Genomic DNA, 21662 nt, shown 5'->3' on the forward strand with positions numbered 1-21662 from the left:
AGCAGAAGAATGTAAAATTAATAAATTATTAGCGTAAATGTTTTAACGTATGTGTCGTGCATTGTATTAGTTGTACTCAATCAAAACATTTATTGTGAATTATGATTGTGACGAATGCCATAATTATTTAAATGTATCTTCCTCATTGGTATATTATGCAGTTATAAGTAATGTTGGATAATCCTATTGTGTTATGTAATTATTTAAATAGGTTTCGTAATATTCGGACAAATAAGTATAATTTATCTACATCGGCTAAGTGTCGATGTAGATATAAATTTAACTGTTTAACTGTACAAATTTTTATTTGTTTTTTCATAAGCACTAGTTATTTGACAACGTATAAAGTAATTTCATAGACTTTAATTTTATTATTTTAAATGTTTGGGTAATGTTATTTTATCTATACATGATTCATACTATATTTCACTTAAATATATCTTTAAAATAATTCAAAATTATTTCTATTAATATAACTGAAGAAAATCCTACAAATAAATGAGATATACAGATAAAATATGTAATTTATAATATTTTGATTTACTAAAAAAATAATGCGCTCAGGACCTGAAACTAATATGGATTAAAACATTTGCTTTCAAGACATTTTATTTAAGACCACAACTGTGTTTTTTTCTTAATCATGTACCTAACATATTTTATTTCTTACAGATTTCCCTATAGCCGCTTCATTTCCTCATTTCCTCAATGGCGATCCAAAACTTTTTAATTCTATATCAGGTTTACATCCAACAGAAGAAAAACATGGATCGTACTTAATCGTCGAACCTGTAAGTAATTATAAAAAATTAATATCCCACGCTCGGTCTATAATTACAAAACTACAGTACACATTTTATAAAATAGTTAACAGGAGTACCAGTTGAAAGTAGAGCTCGTAGCCAAAGCAATCTAGTCATGCATCCTACAAGTGGATTTTCCAATATCGACAAGTTTAGTAATATGACAATACCGATGTTTTGGGCCGAATACGTGAGTACATTAGACAATATATTATCTTATATAATATAAATATAATTTAGTCTATGTGAAATTACAATGTTTACAATATTTATATTGCTGTATGTAATAGTATATAATAGAATTATTGTCATTTGATCGAAAAGAAATCAACAACAGTATCAATAGATAGTTCAAAGGGATAATTTTTCTAAAATGCTTTAGAAATAACAATTCAAAAAGACGTTAGAAAATATTGAAATTTTAGAACCATCCGTATATAGTAAAATGTACAATTATTTTGTTAAAATGCAGAAAAATTATCCTATAGGAACTTATTTAAACCAATGTGAATTAATTTTAGATCTACATATATTTAACAAAATAAATTCATAGTCGTATCGTTATAGCGACATGTATTGATATGTTCGTATACATGTATACGTATATGTTTTCTTACTAATCATTGTAACGATATTATTGTAATATTTCAGAATCAAGTGGGCTTACCTTGGTACATAACAGCTCTCATGTATTTAACTGTTAACGTTTTACCGTATACCCAATTAATCGGAAGTATCGCGATGATGATAGCCGGCTTGACAATGATCGGGAAATCGGTGTTCACAGCAGTATTTGGTTATAGAAAGCCATTACACTCTCATAGTTCTTTGGATCTCTTGCCATCAATAAATTAATAAGTGTCGTAAATACATCAAAACAACAAAACCAATTAAACAATTAAATTGATGTATAGATTATTTATTATTCTAGTTATAAGTATTTAAATTTTATTTTTTCATTTTATGTTATTATGTCAATATTGTCATTCGTCAATATATTTTGACATAGATCTTTTTTATCACAAAAATCATTTATTTTCACCATAAACTTATACCTACCTATAAATATATTGCATACCCATATATAAAATATCCTTGATAGTATGTATTCAATTTTGTACGAAATAAAACATTATACCTAAAACGATGGTTTATTATTTACAGCTATTTTTAATAATGAAATTGAAATATGTTATTAATCGGGTACATATGTTTTTTATCGTTAAGGGTACACGTGTGTCTTAAACGATAAAAACAAAACTAAGCAACAATAATAGAAAATTATTGAGATAAACTGCAATAACTATGGTATAAAATGTTAAAACCTAGTATTTGTCCGTTGTCACGTGTAGTCTCTCGGACCAAATAATACTTGCGGTAGGCGTACGGGATAGTGAGCTATACTCCAGGCGCGGTGTACGTCATCTGCAGGTAGTGTGTATGTGTGTGTGTGTGTGTGTGTGGGGGGGGGACCTGGATAGAACAACAACGTTGGGACGACGGCGTAATTTGTCGCCAGGTATTGCCCGCTCACGGCCGATCGCTGGTATACTACGATGCGACGTAGTAGAGGACTGTAAATAAAATAAATAAAAAGGAAAAGGAAAAGTGCCAAAATAATTCACGAGAAGGATTAATAAAAAATGGTAACGAAATGTTGCTGTTGAAGAATTGGTTTACAATTCACATGATACTTCATAGTAACAAAAATGATACTTATACGCTAATGTTAGTAGTAATAATAATAAGTCGCTTATCGGGCATGATAATACAGAAAATGATAATAAATCAATAATTATAATTATTATTAATATTATATTATATTATAATTATTATAATATTATAAAATATATAATAATTAAACGCGGAACATGATACATAATACCTAACAATAATGCGGAGACTCGGGCTGGTAATATGGTAGTTGGTAAGAATTTTGGAATTGTGGCTTAGCGCGTGATAGATATACCGACGGCGGCTGGAATGGACTGGAACACCAATGGCACAAAACACCTCAGACTAGGGATCCCATACGTCCCGTATTTTGTATAATCCATTTCGTACGTAGGTACCATATTTTCAAAATTAAATTTTTCGATATCATTAAAATTTTTAAATTTTATATTATTGATAAACTATAATATCTAAATAAAATGATATTTATGAAAAAAAAAATAATATTATTTAATAATAAAAAAAAATCTAAAAAAAAAAAATAAGAAAGTCACCTAATTATTTGTTTTTAATTTTAATTATAATTCATATTTGTTTGAAGTATCAAATATTGTGTTTAACTTTATTTTATGTTATATTTAGTAACTGCGAGGAAAATGAAATGTTAATCGAGGACAAATGTAATTTTAGCTCCCAAATGTTTATAACAAACATCATATATTTCATTTTGTAATATGTTAATTGCTAACATAAATCTTCTCACCCCCTCCCCAAATTAACACCAATGATAATTTCAAAAATAGGTATGGTTTAAAATGTCCCACATTTTTAAAAAATAAATCTGGGATCCCTACCTAAGACGCCTAGGGGCTAATATTCTTATTAACGTAAATCAGTGGGGTGCGTAAACGTATGTTCAGCACCCGCGTTTATAAATCACTGATGTTTTCAGACGGTACAGCTAAGTATGGCTTTTTGATATTTATCTCAACCTTGGGGTGATTGGTCATAAGTAGGGAACGGATTTATATGTAATAAAAATATATAAATATGTACATATTTATGTAAGTATAATTTATAAAATATGTCCTAAAACCATCCAAATATGTAGGAAAAAAATTTAATAAAAAAAAAAAAATTATAATTATTAAATTATCAAAATGATTTGTTGCATTGAATTATTACAATTTTAAATTATTAAATATTAAATATCGCCTATTAGATCTGAAAATATTTTTAAAACTGCTAAATGATCGTTCCACATTAACCTACATCGGTTGATTTAAGCATATTTGAAGGGCATAATATTAGAAGGCGATAATTCCAAAATTTTAGAAGGATGTCTGCCACTCTATGTCATTGATTGATTTATAATCAATATGGCCTGAAATTTTTCTCTGTAACAACATGAATTTTCTTTTTTACAACTTCGCCTATTGGTCCGTTTACGAGTTTTCATTTTGCAATCGTTGATTCGACAATTTGCATACTTTCATTCAAGGACATATTTTTGTTTCTTATTTTGTAAATGTATGTGCAATAAAACTAAAATTCACTGAGATGAAAATTAAATTAGTTTTCAATGTTTCATTTTGCATAATATTTTGAGCTTTACTAATAGCGATATAAGTTCTGGATCTAAATTTGAAATAATTTCTTGTATTTTTTGTAGGAAGAAGACGTATGAATGATGAAATAACAAAATATGTTAAAAATATTTACAAATTAGTGATATATGTAAAAATATGGAATTATACCAAAATATGTAAAAATATGTAAAATAAAAGTAGCATCATATTAATAGAAATGATTTAAATCATGAACATTTCTTATCAAATTTTAAATATCTCGTTTTAATAAAAATATGTATTTACATATAAATCCGTTCCCTAGTCATAAGTATCGCAACGAAAAAATACGAGACACAGACAAAAATACGAGAGAAGCAATCCCCGTACGACACACAATAACACGGTGATCTAGTCCGTGGGTCGATGATAGTCACGGAGTGTACGCTTATCACCGGCAAAAATAGACCATTCCAGAAAAAGTTCGACGCGCGTCGGGCGAACGATCTATCGCGCACTAACAGTTAGTAATAGGCATAATATATACATACTCGTATTACGTATAACACAGATATAAATATTATAATATTGACATCTGTAATGTATACAGGAGCGTATTTAGGGGGGTGATATGGGTGTTAGAGCACCCCCCCATCGACCGTATTTTATGGTATTTCACCAAATTGCAAACTTACTTACAGTATAATTTGAATAAACATTGTATACAACTTCTAGATATTACATATACTCTTAATATAATTATTTTCATTAATGTAATATGGGGGGGGGGGCAGAGCCCCCACTTACCAAAAGTCTATTAAATATTAAAACACCCCCATTAAATGAATCCTGGATACGCCACTGGATGTATATGACGGTACTACTTGTATCAATTGTTGAAAACAAGACGTGTAACATATTGATTTCATTTTAAAATAATTCTAAGTTGGATATTATTATACTATTTTCAGTTATTATAAATGCATTAAAATCAGTGGCGTGTCCAGGGGGAGGTTAGGGGTTATATCCTCCTCCCCATTAACTTTTTTCCCTATAGGATTCATTAATTTGTTTTGCTGTAATAATACCTAAAATGCATAAATGTATAAAATATAATATTAATATTTGATTCTATTACGTGCTATACATACTATTTATAGTATAAAGCAGGTGTAATATATTCTATGGCCGTCGTTTCATAAAAATTGAGATAAGCAACCAAAGATATATATGAGTGTACACTGCGATTATACGAATTATAAATTGATCAAAGCAATATTGCTATCGTTTACTCCAGTGGTTCTCAACCAGTGTGCCGTGAAAAATATCTGATATTAAAAAATACCCATTGATGAAACTATGACAGTAAAATGTCAATTAATTGTGCAGATAAGACGATACATATGTAAGTAAACTGTACGGTTTTAACCCAACTGGATATCTTAGCGCTTAGCCAAAGTTTTTGTTGTTGTCAAGTGCATGAGTGTGCCGCGAAAACTTGTGATGTATAATGGTGTGCCGTGAACAAAAAATGGTTGAAAAATACTGGTTTACTCTATTGACTGACCGCCAAAAAAATATTATCCAAATGTTGATCAGTTTATCAATGTGTTATAAAATATTATCAGTGAGGAAGTTGTTACTTGTAATACATTAATTTATATATTAGTTATATTAATTTAATAAGTGAATTCTATAAATTGTGGTCTGCTGAAATTATTAGGTATTTATTGACTTCCACATATTTGATTCTTTTAAATTTGCTTATTCAAATAAAGTTTTTTATGATGTCAAAACGCAACGGAACAACTAAGTTATAGTTTTCCAAAAAAATGAAAATTTATCAAAGAATAAGTTGAATGGATTAGCTCTAGTGAATACCCATCAATATATATAGTTAAAGACTAATGATGTTCTAAATGAACTGAGTGCAAAAATGAAGCGTTTAAATTTCCATCTAGAATAATTTAATTTTTAAATATTTTTTCTTTTATCAATTGTATTGCATTTTAATAAAAAATTAATAAAATAATTTAATCAATAAAATGTTTGATTGGGTACCTATAAATAAGTAGCTATACTCTTGCTACTCCAGCTACTCTTGAAGCTTTTAGTGTTATTATATAGTCATTTTAAATTAATAAAATAATAATTTATAGCAAATCAAAATGTACTTTTAAGTTAAAGTTACAATTATTAGGATAATGATAAGAAAAAAGTCAGAAAAGTGGCGTTTTGAATGTAACGAGAAAACCATTTCATTTGTTCTTATTAACATTTATCAGTTTGAACTTTTATTTTCTTAACTAGATTTAGTTCTCACTCCACCATTAGATAATATCCCCCCATAGGAAATTCCTGGGCATGCCACTGATTCAAATATTATGTAGATGTGTAGATTTTAAAACAAGACCGTAGTTCAGTAGGCAATAAACGATTAAGTTGTCCTCATTAGGCGTGCGCTGACTTTTTTCGCAAGGGATGCCAATATATTTAAAAATAACTCAATTTTTATTTCCTTTCAAAAAAATATAAATCAGATTTTTTTTAAATGTATTACATAACTACAGTGGCGTAGCCAGGGGGGGCTAAAGAGGCTATAGCCCCTCCATGGGCCGTGTTTATATGTATAATGTATCTTGACTATTCAATATAATCAATGGATGCTCGTTTTAATCAAAGGCTTATTGATGTTATGCCACTTGAAGGACTTATTCCGGCCAATTTAAATATGTATGACGATAAAAATATTATAAAAACTGCTAAAATAGATGTACAAGATCTCCATGATGATACCTCATCTACAATCAGAGTTGACCTGTTCATATGGAGGCAACAATTGAGTCAAAATACTAAAAATACTATTCCAAAACCGAATTCTGTTCTTGATTCACACTCTCATCGCACTAATCTTCGACCTAACATTAAAATACTTTTACAATTATTCGCCACGTTACCAGTTACCTCTTTCACTTCGGAAAGAACGTTTTCAGCATTTAATCGCTTAAAAAATTTTTTAAGAAGCACCATATCGGAAAACAGACTGAATGGGTTAGCTATGGCTAATATAAATAAAAAAGAGCAATTCAATGAAAGTGAAATAATAACTGAATTTGCCAGAAATTCGCCTAAGAAGATGCAGCTGTCAGAGTGGAGCAAGTGACTGAACACTGAAACCAAAATTATTATTATTATTATAAATTATAAATATTTTTAATACTACACTAAAATGCTTGAATTAGTTTAGAAACTTGGTAGTAGATGGTGGGGGGGGGGTTAAGGGTGAATTCTCATATCCTCTCTTACCTTACTTATCCAAAAAAGTGGTTAGCCCCCCCCCCTCATTTAAAAATCCTGGCTACGCCACTGCATAACTACAAAGTTCTCAAAATAATAATCAATATTAGTAAAAATAGTAAAAATATTTTAACTTTTCATTTTATTACTAATATTAATATGAATTTAATTTATGTAATACTTTATTATATTTCCAATCTTCTGTCAAAAATATGCAAATGTTTAAACTCTTCAATTACATCGTTTTAATTTATCTGTGATGCTAGTTCTTGTTCTACAAATATCAACATCAATGCATCCATTATTTTTTGTAACATGCGGCTTCTTAATTTTATTTTTACCAAACTTAGTTTAGAAAAAGCTCTTTCACAGGAGCAACTTGTGACAGGAATGGTAGTAAAAAGTTTTAACGCTTTATGTACATTAACAAAATTTTTACTTGTTGATAATTTTCTAATCACTGATGAATTTTGTTTAATGGGCCTTCTACAAAATCGGGCAAAGAACGTAGAAGTCTTAATTCACTTTCTAATTCGTCATTATTAAGTACAAACACAATAAATAACACTATAAACTAATAACACTGCAACACTGATTCTTGATTACAATTTATAACAAAAATATTATTAACTGTACTTGATAAAAATTTTAAAAAATTATCATAAATAAAATACGTAGACTGAAATGTCTAAATTTTTAAACTGATTTCTGTTTATAAAAACGTTTATAAACTCCTAACTAAAAAGTAAAAAACAAAAAACAAGCTGGCTTCGCAGACCCGCAGGGGATGTCATGGCATACCCGGCATCCTCCCAGCGCACACCTATGGTTATCCTCTGTAGTTGTTGTTTTTTGGCTTAAGTTTTGTCTAAATAACCGGTTATTGAATGAAAAAATATGCTTTCCAGTATTTTGTCTAATTTTCGAATTAACACTATCTATTTTTTAGACTCACATTTTATATGCTTATAAGTAGTATTAAAATAGTTAATCGTTTATAGGTACAATTATAAATATATGAAAATAATGATCTGGCTCTAAATAAACATCACCAGGTATATAAACTTCACTTAACAACGTAATTCATTAATTTTTAGTAGAAACTTATAAAAATTAATTTTTATATCAAATCATTATTCCAAGAATCCGAAGGATCAATTATCAAACGACGAAACAAAAAAAAGACACAGTTATTGTACGGAGCAATAATGACTACTCATGAACGTTTGATCAATTACGTGTTTCAAGTTGGCCAAAAGTTTAACTGTGGATATTCAATTTTAACCTTATTACCATTTGTTATATTTGTTGTATACTTTTGGTTATTTTCCAAAACGTATATAATTACATTAATTAATCCATACGATAGACCAAGCCCCAATATATTTTTGGAAAATCAATGGGGAAAATATTTTTTTACGGTATAATTATTATAATTAAATTGTTAATAATAAAAAATTGATTATCATAAATATTGATATGTATTAAAAAAAATCAAAAAAGTAAGAAATTATATTTAAATTATTTTCATTGAAGATTTATAAGATATTTTACTACTAATACTTTTACGATTTTTTTTAATACGCTTGGGTTGGGGAACACGGAGGAATTACACGCACTTTAGACAAAATTTTGTCACCATATTTACTATTGAAAAACATATGGGGAATTATACGCACTTAGTATTTCCTAATGTTTTAATTTATTAATATTATTTAAATTTAAGTATTTGACTATTACTACTGACTACTAACGGCTCTTATTATTTTCCTAGATCTAATAGATAGTAGGGCGGCATGTAAAGTATCAGGTTTCCAAGAAGCACATTTACTTTTTTATAGATATGTTCTACCCATTTTTATTAAAAATGTTTGTTTAAAAGAAAAATTATAATAATAAATATAATTTAAAATAAATATTTTTATTGATAATTCTAAATTAACATTAATATTTAGGTAAGGGGTATTGATAAGCATTTTTAGTGCGTATAATTCCACCGGAACAAATGCGCAAGTATTACCCCATTACGCCGTTAGCTATAAAATTATTTATTATAAAACCTTAGGCGCATAAAATTGCGCAAATATATATTTATTTTGAATACAGAAAATTGTCTATACAATAGTATCATTAACTACACAAAAAAATTATTAACTATACTTACAGTGTTTGAAAAATCTTCAATTTTAAGATGGTGGTATGCGTTTTCATTTTTTTTTTAAATTAACGGAAAAATAATAATTATAAAGTTATAAATTTTTCGATAATTGATAGGGTCAATCAGCTGATTATTTTTAGTTAATATCAAGTAAACTCTGTAGCTACCAGTTGGCCAATGCGCACTATTCCCCCGTTTTCCCCTACCAGTGATTATAAATTATAAAACTGTTATTTTAAATAGTTATAGCTTTATGCTTCCATTGTAGGAAATACTTACTTTGGTATTAGTGTGGAGTGGTGTTCATTGTTGGTCATATGGATTAATACGTTTCCTTAATAAATACACCATCGTTTTCCTTACAATGGTATGTATTATATTTAAATAATTATAATTACCTAATTAACTAACTAACAATTATTAAAAAAATTTAAAATAAATACATCTCAATACCAATTTACATTAACTTTATATTAAACCATATCATATTACTTGTATTTTATTAGATACAATTTTTTAAACAAGTTTTAAAAACAATTATACATTACCAATTAATTTAAATTAATTATTTTTGTAGGTCAACGATAGTTTGAAATCTAACTATAAAATGGACCATACCACGATATTAACATTAGAAAGTATTTGTAAACTGGCTGTTTGTTATTCTGTAGTATACTTTATACGTGATTTATACATAAAATGTCTAAGTAACCATCAATACCAACACCACCAACAAATGCTATCAAGAATTCACCGATTTAATAACCGGTAAATACTTTATTTCATAAATTAAATATTATTAATCAAGGGCTATAAAATAAAAAAATTTAATTATTTAAGGAATGTCTTTAACTCAAAGATTTTATATTTTTTCATAGCCTCAAGAATATAGATATCTGGTTTCAATATACTAAAAAATATAATTTTAGATAGAAAATTTAAAACAAAAGACACCTACTTAAGAATAAGAGTTACATTTTCTTCTTTTTTTTTTTTTATAATTTTTCAACACTTAGAAAAATCTAAAAAAAATCTGTAAAAAATTATGAACTTTTTCTCTGTGTGGTTTATGTTTAAATTCATTTTAATAAAATAAATAATTGTATATTAAAATAAAAATTTGTAAACCAAAATTATGCCTAATAGTCATCTTAGTCTTATAATTATACTTATCTAAAGTATCTCAAATATCATGGGAAATAATTATTTTTGAATACTTACATGCTTAAATTATATTTTATATAAAGTAACTCTACAGTAATTTAAGGTGCTACCTCATCACAGTCTTCCTAAATGGCGGGTTTATTTATCCGATTTATAAAAAAAAAAAAAATGTAACACTACAGTACTAAGTTCATAGTACATAATTCATAGTAGACAGATTTTTTTTAAAAATAAATGTATTTAAATTATTACAATCTGAAATATAGTAATTGATTATTACTATTATATATTACTATTAATATTATTATTTATATATAAAATAAGCCCCAAATGTATTATTAAATTATTAATTAATTATAATAATATATCTACTCCCATGTCTTAATAATATTATATCTTAATTCAAACATATAGATACTATAAGTTGATAATCAATGTAATAATAAGTTATTAAAATACAAGTAAAAATTAATAAAGTTACTATGCGTATATTATTATTTTAACGGGTCATGTAATTTATTTTTAAAATTTTTTTGAATGCAATAAAAATATATTGATTATTTTATAAAAAAAAATTTAATTAATTTAAAACATTAGTAAAAAAAAACAGTTTTTGATGATTTTTTTTTTCATTTAAAATGCATATACATTTAAAGTATTATAATTAACAAATTGATTTTAATTCTTGTTCAAATTAAATTGCATTATATACTTAGGTATAAGAAAAAAAATTATTAATAGAAAACATTTTTTTTTCTTCAGGCCAACATATGTCTATCAACCAGAGAGAGAACCCAGTTTAGGAGAATTAGGACATAATGGTATTATGTTAATGTATGATAATGATACAACTCTAAGACCTGAAAATCATTCATTAAGAGAAAATGCCAATACATCTCAAATTAGACACACCCAAAGTTGTCTATTGCCCCGAAAAATAGGATCAATTTTAACAGTTAAAAAACGCAATTCTTTATAAAATTTGAGCTCTATAATCTAAATTACCTAACAAAAAGACAAAAAAAAATGTTTGCATCAAAATCCACCTTACATAAGAAATTAAAAGGAGAAATACAATTTACTTCTTTATAATGCATTGAATTAATAAAATAATATTATGGGTATTAAACATATCTACTCTTATTGTTATTTTTTTTTTTTAAAGAAAAAGTTGTGTGAATGTATATTGAATTTATAATTGAGTTTTGTTTAAGTAAATATTGATGATGATTAACTGTAAACATTTACAATGGAAATAATAATTGGTAAAATACAAATAAATTATTTCTTATGTTATTTCTTATTTTCTTATTGTTTAATAAATATATTATGATTTTATAACCTTCTTTCATAAATATAAGTAGCTATTATAAATTTACAAATTTCATTAATTACTAAAAATTATAGATTGAAACTCATAGTACAATTGAAAATAAAATATCTCACAAGTGTTTCATTGTACAACAAATAACTAAAATAGCTAAAATATAATAAAGCTTATTTAAAATTGAATATTGAATAAATATATTTCTTTTAAGAGTCATTGAAAATGAACCATATAAATTATAGAAATGCTTAATTATAACTAAATTCATTAAATCTTGTGCAATACTTAAAAGTTAGGAATTAAGATTAATAAATCAATATGTTATAGGGTTGTTTTGTCACATACTTTCATCAAGAAGTTGAATAGTATTTATTATTGTTCTCTTTCTAGACATAGAAGACGTAATATTATAATTAAAGTAAATATAGATAATTCACTATTACCTACCAATAGTAAGTCATTTAACTAAAATGAACTTGGTAAATTGCACACAACTGATTATATAATTTAAAATAATTTTTTAAGCTGGTAATAGTCCTTATACTTCGCACATTACGTAGTTTATTTATCCTACAATGCATACCAATTATTGAACAACATAAGATTGAAATTGAAGCAGTTGGGAACACCGAAACGAATAATATTTTTGTATATTGTTACTTTACCGAACACACTTTATTTTGGATTTTTTTTTATTATCTACATATGTACTTTTGTATGCTGGAAACGATGATGAAATCAGAATTTGGCAGTCTGACTTGGTCCGAAGATATAGTAGTTAGAAGTTAGTCATAGTATAGTAATAGTATAGTAATAAATACTTAATAATATCATAGATAGGTAGTACCTAATCATACCATATTCAATCTGTTTTATCCAAAGACTCCATACTCCAGGCTTAAAAGAACACAATGATTTTTAGCTTCAGTGTAATTGTATTGTACCTATTTAAAGCTTGAAACTACTAATTTGTTTTATCTTAAATTAACTGGTTTAAATTTTGATATGTTCAATAAAATGATTTATTTGCGGGGTATTTTTTTTTTGTTATAATAGTATAGTATAATACTTTATATTTGCGTTCGAGATAATATCTAATATCACATATTATGTGATTAACTCGAGAACCGAGGTTTTAGGTTCATATACAAAGAATAATTCATTCCGAAACAGTATTAAGGTTTGTACAAAAACTAGATTAGACTATAATTCCCTTTTGTATAGCCACAATATTATTACGTTTTTGTCATTATAGTTGTATCCGGTTTCAAAATTACCTCCATGTACGATTTGAGAATCTGCGTACTATCAACATCAATATTTTTTATCATTCATAACACTTAGAGATAAGATGGGAAGCCTTATGTCAATCGTCAGTTATATATTTTATAATAAGTTTCATCTAAAAAATTATTTTTTTAAATATGTACTTTTCCGTTAAATTATTAGAACTATAATTGATTAATTGGAGAAAAAAAATTCATCCTGTCCAAATTATAATGTAAACAGTTTCAATGATAAGGAGGAGAGCTGGAGGTGAGTTTGAAAATAATTGTTCAAAATCTTCTCATCTTATGGGTGTATTTAATTTAACGAGCACAACTTTTATGATCTCATAATGTTGATTATTTTTGTTTGGTTTACATTCGATCCATTGGTTATTGATTTTTTCAAAATTGTATTCACATCAAGACTAAAAATGTTTGCTTCCTTATTTCACACAATATATTTATTTATTATCTTTATATCCTTCATATATTTTTGTCAATTTTTTTAGGTATGATTATTAGTAAACATTTTAACGCAAATTATGACATTAAAATCAGAGACCTTCCGTTCCCAAGAATGGATACCTTTTGTTACTCAACAAGTATTTATATTTATACATATAAATCGAGGACATTTATAAAAATAAAAATCTTATTATCTTTTACCTACTTAAATTATAGCAAAGGCTCCGAAACATAGTACAAGTTTTTGGTTATAACATGTGTGTTGATCCAGAAAGTACGACTAACAATACTTCATTTTATTATACTTTACATTTAACAACAATGTGTGCCCCATTATACACTAGTGAAAAAGTCCGTGGGCGTAATCCAAAATGGTCAAAAATGGATATCTGTAGTTCAATCGGATCTGCTAAAGGTAAATTAGTTTTAAATTATATTATTTAACACTATATAAAATATAAATCTTTTTAACTACAAGTTTATTAGAAACAATTCTGATTGACAAAAAATTACTTAGTCGTATATCTAGATCATTGTTTGTAATACTAAATCCATATATTAATGTAAAGCCTAACAATTTAATAACATTTTATAATCTGTACAACTGTAATTATTTTGTTAATATATTAACATTAAAAGTTTAAAATTATTTGAAATATAATATAATATTTAAGAAATTAATAATTGTAACCTCAATAAAAATTTATTGGTTTTCAAACATATTACATTTAAACAACATCTCTTGTAATAACATTCTACAGTGTATTTAAATGATTTACAGCTCATAAAAAAACAATGTAACAATTCAAATATTTATTTTTTTTACAACATACTAATTAATCGTCGCATTAACATATAAGCCATTAACAATAAAATAAATATACTTTTCAACTAATTTTTTTTTTACTATACAATTTAAATTAGTTTTGATATATTGTAAAAAAAATTATGATTTTGTAGCTGTTGTAGTGCGATTGTGGAAAAGTACAGAACACCAAACAAAAGTTTTATTTGTTTGGGGCGTTGAATTAAGTGGTCTGTTGTATATAACTCCAATGCCATTGGAGCCAAAAATGTTTCATTCCAATTCATTAGTATTTTGTATGACTGGAGGAAATTATACTGCTCCACATTGTATTGCTGAAGATCAACCTACCTTAGCTCGCATTACAGATCTTACTTTACCTTCCAAAGATGTAAGAATGAGTGGTAAACTTTTTCAACTGACAAGGTACTGTTCAATGTAAATTATGAACAATATTACAATATTTATTTTACCGTTGTATTTTACAGAATGCATAGTATTCAAAGAATCACTAGTAAACAGAGAGAAAAAGCTACTTTATTAAAAGAAAAAGTTATTCAAGGCGAAATCAGCTGGAAAGACAATCGAACAGGAAGACATCAAAGTGCTACATTACGAAGATTGATGAACAAAGAAGCAACTCAAAAACCATCTCAACAGAGTATCATGTCTAGAAAAAAAGAAATTGAACTTATCAAATTTAGAGTATTATTGCTTTGCCAAGAAAAGTCTCGAAAAATTGCTCTTCTTCGTAATAAAACTCAAACTAGTAAAGAATTCTATGACGAAAATTGTACTAAAAGTAACATGCAATTTTATTTATTTTTACACACTCTTATTTTTAATATAATGTATTGAAAGAATAAGTTGAAAGCATTATTCTGAATGTTTCATATACTTAAATTAAAAAATTCAATGATATATGGATAGCTAATCACTAATAATGAATAATTTATAGTTTATATTATTCACACCCACATTTCTTTAATCAAACAAGTGTATTTAGATAATACGATTTTTATTATAGTAAAATAGCATTCAATTTTTTCCGTAAAAATCATTAGCATAATATATTATTTTATCTTAGAATCTTCCAATTATAATACCTTTGGGTTGTGTATATTAAATTTCAATTGATAATTCTAAAAAAAAAATATGTTAAATAAGTAGTTATGGTTATATACATATAGATTATTTTCGTACAAACTGCCTTATTCAGTTAATAACAAATTTAGCCATATAATTATTAAACTGTTTTCAAGAGTTTAGAAATCTTAGAATTTTTTGTCATTTAATTGACAGCTTATCATTATCAACTGATTGACTTACTTATAAATTTAAAAAAAAAATTTTTAATCCACATCTGATTTTAATAAGATAATTTTAGTTTTTATTATATTTATACGATAAATTAGATTTGTTGTACAACTTATGTAATTAAAATTATTTTCTTAGTTAAATTTTAATTAAATAAAATATATACCAGTTTTTACAAGATACGTACCACCATATTTTTTCTAATAATTAGTTAACATAATATGTCTGATATAAATCAGATAATTACAGATAGGCATAGTGTATAAAAAATAATGGACAATATTTGATATACAATTTATTTTTAGACATGAAAATGTTACCTAATAAATTAATCAAAATTTGACAATAATTTACAATAAAATAAGTTTACAATATAATATTTTATTGTAACAATTTAAATAAGCATCTTACTACAGCTAATCTTATATTATTTTTTATGCTACTTAAGTAAAATAACTATATAGTATATACTCAAATTATTACTTATAATATATTTGTCTAATTAAAACAAAATTAAAATTTTAAAATGTAAATAATTTGAAATTTATTTTATTATATTACACAGACTGCAAGCTAAAAGAAATGAATGAAAAACTCTTCGTAGACATTCATCGGATAAAGCAATTAAGCATTATATCCAACTCAACTGAGACATTGTCAACTTTAAATAATCAGCTCATTTATCGAAAAAAGCAACTTGTTTCAGAACTGAACTACATATACCCTATTACTGAGGTAACAAACCAATATCAACAAACAATCCTAAGCCAATATTGGATATTATATATTTCAGATATAAAATAATATTTAAAAACAATTATTCAATAAATTAGGTAAAGTCATATTTACTAATACTTAATTAAATTTTGAACAAAGCAAAAAATATGTCAAATTTTTTATTATAAAACTTACAAAATTGACATTGTTCCTTTCTATAAAGACCTGAATATTAAATAAAATATTTTCATCTTAATGAAATTCAACAGAAAATTGTTTTGAGTATCAATTTTTAAAGTTTTAACTATAAAATAATAATATAAACTACTTTTTTCCACTTATTTTTGAATTGTTTGGTTGCAACTAATCATGTGTATATATATATGTATTGACCATAGTAATATTGTTTAATTTGTTTACCTTCAATGTAAATATTTTCAATAAACAATACAGTGATTCTCTTTTTATTTTTATATTTTTATCGAATCATTCTTAGAATATTTTTTTGATAAAATAAATTAAACATAAAAATTAGTTTTATTTAAATATTTAATTTTGTACATTATCTATTTTCAATTATATTAGGTCACATTTATCACACTAAGATTTTGGGGACTGACATCACACTGCATCAGTCACAGTTATCGGTTGACTGGTTTATCAAAAAAAGTATGGCCTGGAACAACCTGCTCGTATTTTACTCTTCTCAAATGCGATTGATCGCTATTAATTGCCAACACTGAATTATATATATATATATTTGTATAATTACATTTAAATTGTAAAATCTTTTCTAAATTATAAATGAAACATAGTCTCAAATAACATATACATTTTATGATATAATATAACATAGTATAGTATAATAATAGCATGAGTTATATATATAAATATGTTTATAGTATAAATAGTTAAATATTATTTTCTGAAAATGTTTATAGGTCAATGAAAATATTTCAATATGTGATGTTCACCTTCCCAATTCAGAAAATTTTGATGGATGCAATGATATTCAATTGAGTGTTGCTTTAGGTTATGTGGCTCACTTGACACTTATGATTTCCTACTTTTTAAATATTCCATTAAGATATCCAATTAACCACATAGGATCACGGAGCAAAATTATTGATCACATCTCATTAGACATGCAGGATAGAGAACGATTGTGAGTTTTAAAGTACAATTTATATCTATTTTATTAAATGAAATTATCATTTCCAGGTTTCCTTTATTTGGCCGTACTAAAGCTAGATTGGAATTTGATTACGCTGTTTATTTGCTTAACAAAAATATTGCACAACTCCGTTGGTACAATGGTTATAGTACAAATGATTTACGTACAACTTTGTTCAACTGTTTAGTCATGTTACAGCCACAATCAAGTTTGTTAGTTTATTTTTTTATACATCTTAAAATATTTTAATAAATGAGTACTTTAGGTATTTTTAATTCAATGTAATGTATTGCTACTTATAAATTAAATTAAGAATTATTTAAGTACCATAATTTTATTTTCCAACAAAATTATGATGTTTATGCTTATATTTTAAAAATGGTTCAGGTGTGCAACAAATTAACTTATTATTAATTCATGAATACTTTCTTAAGTATTGAAAATCATTTAATCTTTAAATTTTTATGATATAATTGAAGTTTTTAAATAATGTATATCTATTCTTAATATAATTAATAATCAAATATTTTCCTACTGTATTGTATTTAAATAGTTGAATTAACTAAGATATTCGATCTGAAAACTAATAATTAAGTTTTTTCTATTTTTCAATTATAATTTTACACTCTATAGGAATTAATTTTGATATTATTAAATATTAAAAATTATTTAAAATCTTGCTATATAAATAATTATTTTATTTTTTTAATAGATTCTTACCACATCAAATACATTACAAAATATATTACCACCTAATAAAATAATTTAATTGTATTGATCATCATTTGTAGTTAATCTATTATTTATTTAAATATTTATTACCATTTTCTTTTTCAGAAATTATTACATACATCAAAGTAAAATATATTTCATTAAATATTTGAATGAACCATTCTATATAATTTACATTACATTATAATATGATCTATATGCGGTTATTTTAAATAAAATTATTTTTATACACACAATATATTTGATAAATTTCAGATTAAAACTGCAATCTTCTAAATTTACATCTTCTAATTCATCGTTGGAATCTTCACTTAATATACCTCCAAGATTATCCAAAGATGTTTATGTTGAAGATACAAGTAGTTCAGATGATTCAAAAATAAAAGTAATTCAGCATTCTTCTTCAGATCCATCACTTTCAGAGGATAAAACACAAGACTATAATGATTTCCACTCTTCATAATATCAAATAAAAAATTTGTTTTGGACAATGTTACCACCAACTTTTATATTAATTTAAATTTATAAGACTGGTCCATTTGATTATTAATTTATTTTTATTACTATTATCATTAAATATAAATAATCAATATTATTTATAATCAATACTATTATTATGATTGTTTAATATTTATCCATTTTTTTTTTTTTTTATATGCTTATTTCTAAAAAGTATTTAGAATAGCAATATAAAATACATTTTCAAACTATTATTATGTATTATTTTATGTTATTAATTATTTGTTATATCAACTTGTTAAAAGTACTAATTAAAATTCTTACTTTTATAATGAATGTATTTAAAGCATAATCTGAATAAATTATAATTTAAGCTATTTTATGTTTATGGGAAATGAGTTTATTGTGTAAGCTATAACAACAAATAAAATTCTTATTTAGTAACAAAGAATTATTATTACAATGGTTTTAATTATTAAAATTTTATGATTTACATTTAAATTGCATATACAATTTATGAAAATATTGATAAAATAAACATTAAGTTAAAAATTGTATGACTTTCTAAAACAGTTACAATATAATTAAATGTATTAAATTGTTGTTAAAGCTTATTAAACAACAATTTATGTTATTTTAACAAAAAAATATGTAAACTGTTTTTTAGTTCACTATTATATTGTATTTGAACTTCTAGTGCATAAATTTCCTTCTTTGGTTTAGAAAAATAAACATATACATTAAAATAAAACAAAGTTGATTATAATAAACGGTTACTGTGTTTTATAATATCTGTTGATTTTTTCAACTAATAGATGGTAATCAAGCTTAGAAATTCCAAATACAAAACAAGAACTACAGATATTGATGTTTTTAAAGTGCACAATTTGTCTAATAAACAATTACGTAAATTTATATACATATTTAACTCTAGCCGAAGCATCCCAATAGTCAAAAGTGTATTAGCACCAAAAATGTGTATTATGTCTAAATTTGCAATCAAAGTTCACTGTGCTGCTGGTTGTAATATTTTAGTTTACCAGTATTATTAATGCATTTTGATTAAAGAGAGTTTTATATCAAGAAAAAATTACTGACAAATGATTATCGGATAAATTTTTAAAACTGTTTTTCTAACGTGTTTTGTTTAAACTATTAATGATGTTAATTTTTAATTTTTTATTTTAAATAATGTTAATTTGGAATTGTTAATGATTTAAATAATTTAAAATGCAAGTTAATTTCTGTAGAAAAAACTCTATATTATATTATTATATAAAATATATAATAAAAATATTATATATTTACCTATAGTGTATGCAGTATAAGTAGGAGAAATATAATTAAATTTTCTGCACAACTTACTTCAATTCATAATTTAATATTTTTAATTATATTAATTTGGAACAAGAATTACGTAAATTATTAAAAATTAAAATTTATCTGTATAAAAATTAGATACACATATTTACGACAATAAACTAATAAATCATATAGCTATGGTGTAAAAATTAGTTTTTTCCCTATTGGACGATGAAATTCAGTAGGAAGTGATTTTCCGGTTCATATTTATAATATAGAATATAATATATTTTTCTTTAGAAATCCTTAGTCAATCACTGATATATTTTAATAAATAAATATTTTTTTATAACTATATTTTTGTGTTTATCTTACAAAAATGTAAATGCATATTTTTGCATATTTTGGTAAATAAAATGCATATTTTACAATTTTTTATTGCATAAAAATCCTAGCCCTGGTAATTACTAATGTAGGTAGGAAAATGTATGGAATTGCTAATAAAATTAAAATTAAATTAATTATTAATACCATTTATTGCAAATGATTGAGTATTCAATATAATATCTGATTCAATCTCATTTTATTAAATGGTAATCCTTATCTAAAATAAATTTTAAAAAACATAATGTATTATTCAGTTATCCACCTACATTTTTTTATACAAATGAATGTTAAGTTAAATAATTTAAAACTTCTCAGGAAAAAAATAATAATATACAATAAAACTTTTTTAACAAACAATGTAAAAATACATTTAATGATATTTCAATTATATTTAAAATTGAGTAAAATTAATTACTGATACAAGAAAATGTATGAAACTGTTGGTAAAATTAAAAATAAATATTAAATTAATTCTTAATACAATAAAAAAAAAAACTATGTGCCTTTCCTTACTTTTCCTACCTTACCTTTCTTTTATTACCAAAAAATCATTATTTATATATTTCATATTTTTGACTCACAATTTTAATTAATAACATTATTATAACATAATACACAATATATATATATTAAATATTATTAAAATTACAACATTATTAAAATTATTATACATTTCTTAATGAGAATTCAATAAGAAATTTTTATACACAGTATTTATTTAGATAACTATTACTTATAAAATTTTTTTATGTTATAGTTATATTTATATTATAATACTTCGACTCTCGCCTATCGGCAAAAGGTTTACCTTAGTGGTAGACGAAACAGAAAAAAAAAAATGTTAAATCAACCTACTGTAAACTCTATTGCTGCTTTAATAAACTAAGTTTATTATTATTATAGCTTATGAAATTTGTTTTTAGTCCGTTGTGGATATCAGTCGTTCGGAAAGACTTAAGTCGTTGACGGTGAAGAGCCGACAGCCGTTAAAACTCCGGGGACAAAAAGATGACGAACGCCGTACGCTGACGACACTGAATATAGG

At 24.9% G+C, this 21662-nt stretch overlaps 3 protein-coding genes across 3 annotated transcripts in view; all 3 read left to right on the top strand.

Moving 5' to 3' along the window:
• LOC112682389 (scavenger receptor class B member 1-like) overlaps positions 1 to 1882 on the top strand; it is a 37351-nt gene extending 35469 nt beyond the window's left edge. Inside the window, exons 9-11 of the mRNA XM_025552978.1 lie at positions 673 to 791; positions 868 to 993; positions 1455 to 1882. Coding sequence (XP_025408763.1) covers positions 673 to 791; positions 868 to 993; positions 1455 to 1658 — 449 coding nt within the window. The 3' untranslated portion in view covers positions 1659 to 1882. The remainder of the gene's footprint in view (positions 1 to 672; positions 792 to 867; positions 994 to 1454) is intronic.
• Positions 1883 to 8550: 6668 nt separating this feature from the next.
• Positions 8551 to 11779, top strand: LOC112682671. Its single transcript, XM_025553352.1, has 4 exons — positions 8551 to 8652; positions 9769 to 9867; positions 10078 to 10268; positions 11427 to 11779. The coding sequence occupies exons 1-4, from the start codon at positions 8551 to 8553 to the stop codon at positions 11641 to 11643; spliced, it is 609 nt and encodes a 202-aa protein (XP_025409137.1). The 3' UTR covers positions 11644 to 11779.
• A 1577-nt stretch (positions 11780 to 13356) lies between these two features.
• LOC112681994 (UV radiation resistance associated protein) lies at positions 13357 to 19001 on the top strand. The gene is made up of 9 exons (XM_025552416.1): positions 13357 to 13527; positions 13769 to 13861; positions 13941 to 14139; positions 14685 to 14955; positions 15018 to 15331; positions 16412 to 16581; positions 17505 to 17728; positions 17785 to 17949; positions 18725 to 19001. The coding sequence occupies exons 2-9, from the start codon at positions 13802 to 13804 to the stop codon at positions 18930 to 18932; spliced, it is 1611 nt and encodes a 536-aa protein (XP_025408201.1). The 5' UTR covers positions 13357 to 13527; positions 13769 to 13801; the 3' UTR covers positions 18933 to 19001.
• The last annotated feature ends 2661 nt before the right edge of the window (positions 19002 to 21662 follow it).

Source organism: Sipha flava, unplaced genomic scaffold, assembly GCF_003268045.1.
Source record: "Sipha flava isolate LNK unplaced genomic scaffold, YSA_version1 103_pilon_pilon, whole genome shotgun sequence".
Lineage (NCBI taxonomy): Eukaryota > Metazoa > Arthropoda > Insecta > Hemiptera > Aphididae > Sipha > Sipha flava.